This window comes from Dromiciops gliroides, chromosome 1 (assembly GCF_019393635.1).
Source record: "Dromiciops gliroides isolate mDroGli1 chromosome 1, mDroGli1.pri, whole genome shotgun sequence".
Lineage (NCBI taxonomy): Eukaryota > Metazoa > Chordata > Mammalia > Microbiotheria > Microbiotheriidae > Dromiciops > Dromiciops gliroides.
In genome coordinates this window covers 593718256-593730905 of record NC_057861.1, presented here as the reverse complement: position 1 = coordinate 593730905, position 12650 = coordinate 593718256, and the positions used below count along the sequence as shown (strand labels likewise).

Below are 12650 nucleotides of genomic sequence, written 5' to 3'. Positions count from 1 at the left end.
CTGAAAGGGACCTTGAAGGTAATTGATTTGAATCACTTCACTGGGTCCAGCAAAATTGATTTGCCAAAGTTAACACATGTAGTCAATAGCAGAAATAGGATTTGAACTCTAGTCTCATGGTCTTTTCACAATCCTTATTGAAATTCCTTCCCAAAAAAGGCTTGGATACAGGAGAGTTCCAACTGTAGCACTTAATATCTGTGTAACACTAGGCAAGTCATTTATATCTTTTGAAAATTAAATTCCTTGATGTTTCTGTTCTGAACTTAATGAACATCCATTATAATGAGAATCTTCATATATAAAATAGAACAGAAAAAATGATTTTACACAGAACTGTCAATTTCTATGATATATATATCTATATCTAGATATATATATCTAGATATATATATATATATATATATATATCTGGGCAGGGCATTTCCATTAGTGTACTCATTTTAAAATTGAGATGTAATTGTTTTTATTCCTTTTGTACACGTTTGTTGGGAAAATCAAAATGAAGTTTTATAATCAGACTCATACAAAATCAATATACTAATTTAATATTGTATTAATATAAATCAAGATTAATCATTAAAATATGCCTGGTTTTAAGAATCATAGGTATAAATATCCAAAGTTACAAAACGAAGAAATTGATTATCTGTGTTAACATATGATTCTTAGTTTTCTGAGATCCTTTAAATAATAAATTCTCCTAGTAAATTTACACACAACTTTTCTAGAGTATATCATATAAAGGAATATATTAACATATGACATGTCATATAGTACATAAAGTAACATCGGCATGTGACTATATGACATTTCCCCTTTGAGTAGGAGCTGGGTAGTACAGTGGATAGAGCATTGGACCTGGAGTCGGCAAGACCAGAGTTCAAATCCAACCTCAGACAGTTACTAGGTATGTGACCTGAGGCATGTCACTTAACCTCCATTTGCCTCAGCTTCTTCATCCGTAAAATGGGAACAATAAGAGTACCTAGCACTCAGGATTATTGTGAGGGTAAAATGAGATAACACTTGCAAAGCACTTTGCAAACCTCTTAAAGTATTTAAAAATACACAAAAGGAAGTTTAGTACAGGATGTAGACAAGGGCAATTTTATTCCCATTGTATTATATGTAACATATAGATTTAGAATGCTTGTGACAAGTTTATTCAGGAACCTGTAAGTTAAGCCTTTGCAGAAAGATGAACACTCCTTTGGACTTGCATTTTAAGGAGCCTTCCTCCTATCATGAAAATGTTGCAGCTGGGAGCTTGAAAACATCAGAATGTTTAAGGAAGAAAGAAAATGCTACGAAATCGTGATTTTCATGAAAATTCCTACTTTCCTATAGTTTTATATATATAGTTTTATATTCCATCTTCTTTCTAGGCTTTGTAGATTGAAATGTTCATATGTTGCTTTTTAAATTCATAATAATTTTTTTTTTTAAAACAGTGTTTTAGTATGCCTGGCTTCCCACAGCCTCCAAGCAGTAACCGTTTCCATTTCTGCTATTTTTATGGGTCTGAAGTGTTAAAACCTGAGTTGTTTTTAATGATCATTTCTTTTATTAGCAGTAATTTGGAGTATTTTTCTAGGGTTGTGTTTTCATTGACTTCAGAAGGGCCAGTGTATAATGAAGTAAAGGGAAGTCATAGTATAATATAGTAAAAAAGTAAAATGATGTTTTGGCCAAGGCCTACTCGTGGGTGATTTCCTAAACCAACAATAGCAGCAAACAAATCAAAATCTCACTCCACGACTGATGATCAGGATACTCCTTTCAAAACTATACCTTCAGCACTGTCCGAAGAAAAGTATTCTAGGCATAAGAAATGGTGGGTTTTACTTCTCAAGCCAGCGTTAGTTTGTAGTTATGCTAGGCATTGTTTCCTTATGCAGAAAAAATGCAGCAACCATCTTTTATTCGGTGACGTTAAATTCTGAGGTTTTTCCCTGTATTTATTCCTAGGGAAAGTACAAAGAAAAGAAAGCCATGACAGCACAGTACCCATGGACATTCACACGCAATCCCTAGTAGAAAAAGCAGGAACCAAACATATCCACGATCATCTTAAGCATATTTTTCTGTTCTTTCTTCACCCGTTTGCGGCTTGTACAATGCACACAGGTATTCATATATGCTAACTCACGGACACTTGTACAAATGCATGTTACAAAATGATTAATTAAGCGTTGTATGTTTTTATCAAAGAAAACAACACAAAGATTTCTCCAAAGTACTGTTTGACTAAAGATGATTAATTTTAATTTTCACATGAGTGACATAATGCTATTAATCATTTAATATGTTTAATCATAATCTCTGTAATTCCTAATTAGGTTTATTAAACTGAAACATTCTGCAGTTGTGGTAAAATTTAAATGCAAGTAAGTCGTCTTCTCAAAAAGGGAAATAAGCCATTTTAATTTGTATTTAAGTAATAATTTTGAATGAATGAATGGATGGATGAAGAGTGAATGAATGAAAAACATTTATTAAGTGCTTTCTGTGTTCCTGGCACTATGCTAATGTAGGATTTCAAGGTAGTTTCCTCAAATAAGCATTACTGGTCATCTTATTACCAATAAGGAAAATGAACTTCTATGCCATTTGCAAGGGGTTAGTGCTGGGCCCTGGTGGTGTCAAGTTGCATTGCTCTTTCTTTCTCTCTCTCTCTGTCTCTCTCTGTCTCTGTCTCTGTCTCTCTCTCTCTCTCTGTCTCTCTTCCTTCCTTCTTTCTTTCTCTTTCTTTCTTTCTTTCCTTTCTTTCTCTTTTTATTTATTTTTATTGATTAGAGGGGTTTTTTTTGGGTTTTTTTGTTTGGTTTTGGTGGGGCAATGAGGGGTAAGTGACTTGCCCAGGGTCACAACAGCTAGTAAGTGTCAAGTGTCTGAGGCTGAATTTGAACTCAGCTCCTCCTGAATCCAGGGCTGGTGCTTTGAGTTTCTTCTTTCTTTAGGCAGTACTGAGAAGTACTTCCTGTTCATGGTTTGTCCTTCAATTCATTTATGGCACTCTTCCTTGAGAGAGAAGTTTCCTATTATGTTCTTAGCCCAGAAAGGCATGGTCATCTCCCATTGTCCTCAAACAGATCCTGCTTTCTACAACGAAGCTGTAACTTCAGTACCTTTATTCCCCAAAGCAAAGTGCATTCCATAGCTCTAGATATTTGATATTTTTAGCATCTCTACATTCAGGATGGGAGAGGTAGGAAATCAAGGAAAGAGGGTGGGTTTCCAATACTTGTTTTTCTTTGGTGTCTTCAGGGGGCCTATTAAATGCTGCATTTAAAACTCCTCTTAATATATAATTAAGTAGGATACAGACACACACACACATGCATACACACATACATACATATATTCCTCCCAGTAGTATAAGACTGAGTGATGTTTTTTTAAATTCTGACCTAAAGACATCTTTCTCTTTCAATCCTTCTTCTTAAATTAGACTCACTTGTTATTTTGAAATGATTTAAAATCTCTGTTTGAAAGCTTTGTTTACATTTTTTCAACAGATGTTCTTTGATACAAGATAGGAGTTCTTTCTGAGAATGGGTTTCTGAGGATCTTTCTTAGTGAGGCAATTTGTAAAAATTGAAGGTTGTTAAGAGTACTGCCATGGGAAGTAGTGTCATTTATTGTTCAAGGCACACCTATCACTAGAAGTGTGGGGGAACAGGCAGGGACTTTTCTCTACCATTTAGGATTAGAATAGAAAGTTACTTTCTTTTATTTGGGAAAGAAGAGATATATACCAGAGACACCTTCATCAGAAATGTTAGTAGTGTGGGGGGTGAATAGAACTTTGCTGCCTGGCACCAAATCTAGAGTGTGTGAATAGCACTCACAGTCCCTTATCAGTAGAGAAACAATAGCGCTTAGGGCATATTTAGCAAGAAAAATTAGTTAAAATAATTAAGGTCCTAGATGGCAGGCTGGGATGAGTGCTTTCCATACCTATCTTGTACCTACTCATGGGCTTTAGGGTCTCTGTCTGCTACAGAGTAGTATCCTATTCTTCTTCATTTGTCCATGATACCTACTTCTTTTTCTACCACTTATCTTGGGTGTGGTTTGTAGACCTCTTCACATATGGGAAAAATAGCTAGTTAAGGCTCTGTCACACACAACTGTAATCTCTTCTTCAGCTAACTGGAAGAAGGAATGCAGTGGAATCAGAGGAAGCATGATGCTGATGACCCTTTAGAGGCAAAGTAATGTCAGCTTGGGTTATCACTTTAAAAAGCTCTCCATGCTTTAGTAAAGTGAAAAAGTCACTTGTGATAGATAGGAACTGCTGGCCACTGAGGAAATCCACCTGTTGGCTCTTTTAACAACACTGGCTAGAGTTCCTGGACCTGTGTAACCAGCCCCAGAGATAAAATATTTTTTCCTGATTCACTAATTTAAGTGACATTTAGGTATAAGTCATGATTACATTAAACTAATTGATGCCAATTAAAGATTAATTAGAAATATACTAAACTACATCAAAGAACATTTACTAATTGTCTTAAGTTCCAAGTATAGGACTTTGCTATTTAGTTATTTCAATCGTGTCTGACTCTTCATGACCCCATTTGAGGTTTTCTTGGCAAAGATGCTGTAGTCTTTGCCATTTCCTTCTTCAGCCCATTTTACAGATGAGGAAATTGAGGCAAAAGAGGTTAAATGTCTGGGACTGGATTTAAACTCAGGTTTTCCTGACTCCTGGCCTACATTCCATTCACTGTACCACCTAGTTCCCCATGGGAGCGAATGTTGTGATTATAAAGACAGAAGTGAAATTAGTCTTCAAGGAGTTTATATTCTAGCAGGGGAGAAAGCATAAGTAGAAAAAAAATGTAAAATTAATGAAAGTAGTTTTTGAAGGAAGGACATCTGCGGGAATCACAGAGGCTTCATGGCGAAGGTGTCACTTTGTTCTGAGTTATAATTATTGAAAATTTGCTATAGAAGATTATGTACTTAGGTCTTATATTTTACTTTGAAAATAATGTTGCATTTCTGTAAACAAGGTCTGGAAAATTCATAGTTCCAGATCAAATGGACTTTCCTCAGTGAGCTATATAATTTTAACTTCAAACGAGGTAAATTAAGATATCTAAAAATGTTAATGGTGTTAAAAGGAACGATCAGATAGCAGGCTTAATCTAATAAAAATCATGACAGCAAAGACATGCCTTCTTTTTCCTCTCTGTTTTCTATATCTAGGGGACTACATCAGGTGGGTGAGGTTTTTTTCTATGTTATTGGAAATAGTCCTATCCTTTTATAAGACTATGCCTCATATGATATTGTAAAGCATTTTCTAAAGAATGAAATGGTTAAAAAGTGAACCATTCAGTTGGTCAGCTTTTATATATGCGGTGCCAAACAGCTTGTTCATTTCTCTTTCCTCTTCACCTCTACCCACATTTAAATTTAGCTAATATTTTATCTGAACAGACTCAACAGTGATCTGGGCACATCCTTATAGACACAACATTAGATTGAGCAAAGCCAACAGACCCTTCTTCTATCTTTCATATTTCAGGAAGACCTTTCCTTTCCTGATTCCTTTGTTTCTTGCATTCATCCATTATGTGGTGACATGGAAAATAGAGATCAGACTTGAAAAGTATAGCAAAGACCTCTTTTGCTTTGTTTCTCTTTTGTTCTTTTAGCAGACAGATGACGCAGCACAGACTGACGGCCAGCCTCAGACACAACCTTCTGAAAACACAGAAAACAAATCACAGCCCAAGCGGCTGCATGTCTCAAATATCCCCTTCAGATTCCGGGATCCGGACCTCAGACAAATGTTTGGGGTAAGTACCATGTCTCCATCTTAATTTCTCCATTTTTGGAGAAGAATTTCTATCTTCTCATAAGTGCCTTTCATATGCCAGACTTAGGATGCACAAGGGCTCCTTTAAACAGAAAATGTTCTTAGGCCCAGGCCTAGATGTGACAAGAGTCTTCACATTTCCCATGGGCTATGGCTTAGCTCCCCTAGGCACTTCTATTTCATTTCCCACACATTCCCCATCATTCTAAGAGTCAACCAGATGTTCCTTTTATAAGGAGCATTAGTATCAAAAGAAAAAAATGAATATCAAACTGAATTTGCATGAAGGAATTTTGGTATAATGGGACCATAGAAGTCCTTATGGAGCACTTTAAAATGTAAGTAGCTAGATAGGGGGATGGAAGGAGGGATTACCATCTGCAGCCTGGGCATTCCCAAGTGTCACATTGGGACCTTGAATCTCACCAACTTTAAAACAAAAAAGAAAACAACAACAACAAAAAACTCCATAAGAATGTAAGTGCATTTGGGAGATGAATATAATGGTCCTATATGACTGTGATGTGATGACTAAAATAGGTATTGCATATATATGTATATATATCTACATACGTACATATGTATTACATCTATTTATATAAATATATATGAACATAATAAAATATATAATATATATTTTAGCATTAATAAATGTTTTAATTGGTACTGTAGTCAGCAAGAAACTTAAAAGATCCATTACAGTTATCTAAGTACCTACAGTTACCTAAGCTTTCTACCTAGGAGAGGTGGACAATTGGGGATTTATATGGTAACATACTTCTACTAAAATACCAAAATGCGGATAAATCTTAAGAATTAATAATTATTAATAATTAATAATTATAGCTGGAGCTATTTGGCTTTGCCTTCATCTGAGCAATATAATACTTTCTTTGAGGTGGAACAATTGTTTCAGAGGTGTCCACGTAGACTATACTTTACCTTAAGTTAAAGTCTGTGCAACAGTCAGTCATCACAGCATATGGGAAGACATGTGGCAATAATGATTCCTTAAACTTTTTCTAAGGTTAGCAAATAAGTCATCAGCCTCCAAGAAAGAAAGGATATCTCAAGTATGTGGTACCTTGTTTTCCATCAGGGAGTGTTATGGTAAAGGCTTTGAAAGGTAAATCATGTCTATTCATTGGCCTGTGGACAGTGGGGAGCTATTATCTCTCCCCCCCCCCCCCCTGCACATTTCCAATAACACAATGCCCCTAAGGGTATAAGCATGATTGGATGACATTGTCAGTCTTTTAGTAGTTACAGTTGCCAAAATTTGGCCTTGACACTGCAGAACAAATAGGAAAAAATAGTCTTTTTTTCCTAGTCAGAAGCAATACACCCTTTTGTTTGCCTTTAAAGCCTCTATTAGATACTGTTCATACTCCCTTCTAAAGGGGAGACTGAGATAGAGGGAAGAATACAAGGAGAATAATGGAAGCAGGTGGTGGAAATCCAAATCATCTATTTACCTGAGGGTATAAAGGTAGGAAATATCACCCAATCTTAATAATTATAGGATTTGTTTGGTTTTTTTGGTAATAACTTGAAACTCCTCTATCCCCTCTAAAGCACAAAGGTACTCCTAGACATTAGGCACTTTCAAATCAAAGTTTAGTGTTAACAGTTCAATACAGTAAAATAGAAGTTAAACCTGTAGAATATTGAGGCAATTTTAATATGTAGTTAGAGGAATTCCAATATTAAAACATGGGTTTTTCTAGAGATGCCTGTGCATTAGACATCTTGTTCCTCATCAAGAGCTGTTTATTTAAGGGTTTACTTAGGGGTGATGAAGTATTTCCCACCCAGGTAATAAATAGCTTCAGGACAGTTAGAGTCTTGTAGTACATTCTGACTAACATCCTGAAAGGCACGAAGTCTTACTCTGCTAACAAATTGGTGAAATAGTTGAATATTGGTGAAAGTAGCTCTTCAAACCTTTTAGTGGAGTAATGAGTGAAGGTAGAAGGAACACAAGTTTGTCCAGAAAATATCTGTTCAAGTTATACTTTCATTAGTATAAACCAACTGGAATCTTCTTTTCATCTGCAGAGAGCAATGGCATCAAACCCAGAATGAATTGAGTTGAAGGGAGTGGTTCCCTTGCTAATCTCTGGTATCCGTGAATTAAATAATGTTCCCTGTTTTGGGAGCTTCCTTACACATTCCAAACAGACATTTTTCAGCTCCTGAAAGGCAAGGACTCTGTCCTACTTATTTTTATATCCTCTACGATGACTTGGATATAGTAGTTGTCCAATAAATATTTGTTGAGTTAAAGTGAGGATAGCATTTCTTTTCACCTGGTGTTATACTCTGTGTAATTCATATTTTATATACATATATATATATATATTCATATTATTACATAATGGGTTAGAGATATCCCCCAATAAGTTTCTATAATAGGGGCAGCCAGGTGGCGCAATGGTTTTTTTAAATTTTTTTTATTTTGTGGGGCATTGAGGGCTAAGTGACTTGCCCAGGGTCACACAGCTAGCAAGTATCAAGTGTCTGAAGTCAAATTTGAACTCAGGAGCTCCTGAATACAGGGCCTATGCTTTATCCACTGTACCACCTAGCTGTGCATCTCTTTTAGGTGGGAAAGGTTAAATCTTAAAGGTATCATCAACCTTTCACACACTTCTGGATTTACATAATTTCCTTAATATTCTTTATTTGCCTTTGAAAAGATAACTTGATCTCCCTCAAAATTTAGTCCAGAATTCCTTCATTCTGGAGGGAATGATTTAATTGTTATTCAGTCTACTTTGAGGGTTTGTAATTCTCATCTATAGTTACTGTCATAGTTGACCTTGATATATTCAGAAACTACTGAGCAGTGAGTATAGTTTCAAAATTTAACAGTGACATTAATAACATCCTTATTTTATTTTTGCTTATCAAAACTGAAGTCTTCTATAAAGAAAGATGTTCTATTAATGAATTAGGTGAATTTCAAAACATGTAAAACTACTACTTCATTTTTCATGCCAAATATCTCATTTCTCAGTGCATTGAGGTAGTCTCTTTGGACACTCTTATTGTATCTAGAATTACCAGATACTAATTATATGTATTCAGTCTCACATAAAAACTGGCCTAGAAGATTGTCCCTTAATCATGATGTGCAATGCTTTAAACTAACTAGTTTTAAAAAAAATTTACTCTATTGATTTATCACTTTATATTAGTTTTTTAGAAACATATTATTGGATCCAAGATGATCTACAACTGCTTGATATACATTTCCTCCACTCTTTGTTTTGAAGCTTTTAGATAATGTTCTGATGTACATAACAGAATGTTTTTATGGAGTCTGAGATATATCATAATAGCATTATTGAGCAAACACCAGTTATGTCTTTGTCTTGTATAGTGTCAATTTACATTGAAAATATGCCAGCTGTCTTTGTATCATTACTCAAGAACTCCTCAATTAAACTTTCTATCATTCTTCTGCTACTTGTCTCAATAGCTCTAGATATTATAAACTCCAAGTGGGGCATCATTCTTGCACCCACATAAGTAAAAAGTTAAAAAGTATCCCAGGTGAGGGCAGCTAGGTGGTGCAATGGATAAAGCACCAGCCCTGGATTCAGGAGGATCTGAGTTCAAATCCAGCCTCAGACACTTGAAACTATTTATGTGACCCTGGGCAAGTCACTTAACCCTCATTGTCCCGCCCCCCCCCCCCAAGTATCCCAGGCAAACAGTATCATTGCTCAAATTAACTACATAACCATTCTACTTGTAGTTTTCTTCTTCTGTCTTTACTGACTCCTAGTTTTAGAACAGGAGTTTCATCATGTCCACTCAGAGAACTGTCATTGATGACATTTGGTATACTGGAAGTGGAGGGCACTTCCTAATGATTCTATATCCATAAATACATTTGTTTCTATTGTCTCATTCGTGAGATTAATTGTCTACAATCAGCATCATTCCTGTATTCTAAGCAGGTAGGGGAAAAAACAACAACAACTATTCAACTTCTGAGTAACATAATGAAGCCATCAAATGTTAGGTTAGTCTTTAATATAAAATTGCAAATTTCCTGTTGAAAGGCAAATCCTTTATTTCAAACAGCAACATCATATTTCAGAAAAATCCCCACTGGTGAAATTCACAACACTGAAAAAACCCACCAGAGAATGTTCCTTGGACCTTAAAGATTTTCATTTGTTTGAAGATTAGATCCAAGTTCATCCCAGTCAAATCTTTTTTTCTTATTTGATTTTGATAATGTCATACATGCAATAGGCATGTTGGTCACTGTAATACTACCTCCCCTATTAAATTATCAATATATTAACTCTATCATTTCTGGCCAAGTTATTCATGTGACAGATTTTCAATCTACATTTAAGAAATGTGGATTTTTAAAATTAATAGCTTAGCTAATTTTATTTCCTTAGTGCCTTCATCTTTCTCTTCTTTGAAGCCAATATCTGAAAAATATTTTTATCTGAAAAATATTTTTTCATGGGTGTCTTAAATAATTACATTAAAATAAAGAGGCCCCAATCTTTGGAATGAAATAACGTGTACTTTAACTAACTTTATCCTATATTTAAAACTTTTATTTAACTTCTTGAGCAATTTATTTTTAATTTTTTAAAATATTAAATTAATTAATTATTTTTTTCCGGGGCAATGAGGGTTAAGTGACTTGCCCAGAGTCACACAGCTAGTGTCAAGTGTCTGAGGCTGGATTTGAACTCAGGTACCCCTGAATCCAGGGCCAGTGCTTTATCCACTGCGCCACCTAGCTGCCCCGAGTAATTTATTTTTAACGGGTTCACTTTCTATCTGTATATGATTTGTTTTCCTCTGGGTTCACAGTCTAGTAGTTTAACCCTGACTTATACCATACATTGCGAAGAAGTGTTTGCATCTTCCGTTTGTAGAACCAGTTTGAGTTGCTTAGCCAGATTTTGTTCTAAACTTTCCTATCACTTCTCTCTGTAGAAAGAATATCCATTGGTCATGGTCAAGAACAGTCCTAACTGTTCTTCACTATGCCTTAATGAAATAGACTTTCCCTACTCCTTTTCTCTCTATACATATCAACCAAAGTCTCAGACTCTAATTAGTGGTTGTCTGTTGCCTCAAGAATACTTGGATTAGAGAGTAGTTTGGACAGATGGTCTATAAACTGGGTAAAACAAGTAGAGAAGGGCAAATAGATAAAATGAAAGCAAAAATAAAGGGAAAACAGTCATAAGTTGAAGGTCAGGATATTGTTTATCATGATGAAAACGGTAGTTAACTTTCAATTATTTATGTATGTCTTTCTTTTTTTTTCTATTACACAAAATAGATCTTAAATTCCAGGATGACTTTCTCAGGCCACTTAGTACATCCCTTGTAGGTGTGTTCTCAAGAAATAAACTGGTCCCTGATCAAAATGTCAGGACAGGCATTTCACTGGGAACTGTCTTGAATCCAAAGGGAAATGAATTTGGGGGTTGCTTAATATTGATTTTATCTATCTCTGCCACTTTTTATTGACTATTCTCTCAGTATAGATCAAACACTGGATACATATTTCCTAAGTTTTTCAACATTATTAGGTCTAAGCCTTAGATATAAATACTAAGAGGGTGAATTCTCAGAGTCCCATTTTAGCTACCCTGATAGTTTGAAATATTATATTTCTAATAATATCAAAAGAATTGTGACATGACAAATAGTTTACCCTGAAAACAAATCAGAGCGATGATCATATTTTGAGTACTACCAGGGCCATCATTATAATTCTCATTTCTTCATGTGGACACTCAGGCCCTTCTAATATCAGCCCCACCTTGCTTTGTTACATATATCACAGTGGAAAGGATCATGATATCACCTATCAATTGCCAAGTTCCTGCTAAAAATCTGTGTTGCCCAAAACCCTCCTCGAATATGGAACAAGTCATTGCTAACAAACCATTCCTAACATTATTGATATTTTGTTCGTATTTCATTAGTAAATAAGTCATCCACACTGGACTAGAGATTCTGCTTCCGGATTTCATATTATAGGAATTTAGCAGTTTTTGGTTGGATTGCTTCTTTGTGCTAATCACACCCTTTTAAAACTGTAGAGTATTAAATACAGTTTATGCCTTTAATATACCAATATTTTCATACTCTGAAATAATTGCAGTTTGTGCACCATGATGTGCTTTCATTTGCTCATGTTTATATATTTCTGTTTCTTTGCAGCAATTTGGTAAAATCTTAGATGTTGAAATAATTTTTAATGAGCGAGGCTCAAAGGTAAGTTGTCTAATTCATTCTAGGATATTTTAGATTACTTAAAGTATTTTTATGAGTAAGGGGGAAACAACTGCACTGATGTAATAAAAGTATGGTATGTTTTTAAGGTATAATTTAATGGAAATGACTTTAGAGATTTACTCAGTTTCCAAAACATTGTGAAATTTATCGGGTCTAGCTTAGTATGTGTAAGAGGTAGATTTGAAAAGCACTGAATATGTCATCATTTTCAAAGAAAATTATTTGTGCTTTAAAATAATAATGATAGTTTATGCTTATGTATTTTTGTCTTTTAGGGGTGACTGTTTATGTGAAAATAAGTTGGCATTCTCATGAGAAAGTTTTTTGTAATGTGATTTTTTTCCATATTATTGAAGTGCAGTTCTTTTCCTAGATAGTAAAGAAACTTCTAATACACCAACCCTTTGAATACAATAAAATTTTTACTACATGGATTCATGTTCTGAATTTTCTCATTATTGTTTCCTCATGTTTGCTAGGAAACTGAGTTTAGGGTAAACTCTCCGGGGGCCAAAAATAT

General features: G+C 34.9%; 1 protein-coding gene across 31 annotated transcripts in view; it reads left to right on the top strand.

The window, feature by feature from the left end:
* Window positions 1-12650, top strand: part of RBFOX1 (RNA binding fox-1 homolog 1) — a 2803489-nt gene that overhangs the window by 2666452 nt on the left and 124387 nt on the right. For 30 of the 31 annotated variants that reach the window (XM_043976864.1, XM_043976845.1, XM_043976850.1 and 27 more), the window contains 2 exons: window positions 5673-5816; window positions 12056-12109. In XM_043976864.1, coding sequence (XP_043832799.1) covers window positions 5673-5816; window positions 12056-12109 — 198 coding nt within the window. The remainder of the gene's footprint in view (window positions 1-5672; window positions 5817-12055; window positions 12110-12650) is intronic. The other variant, XM_043976834.1, reaches the window with a different exon arrangement.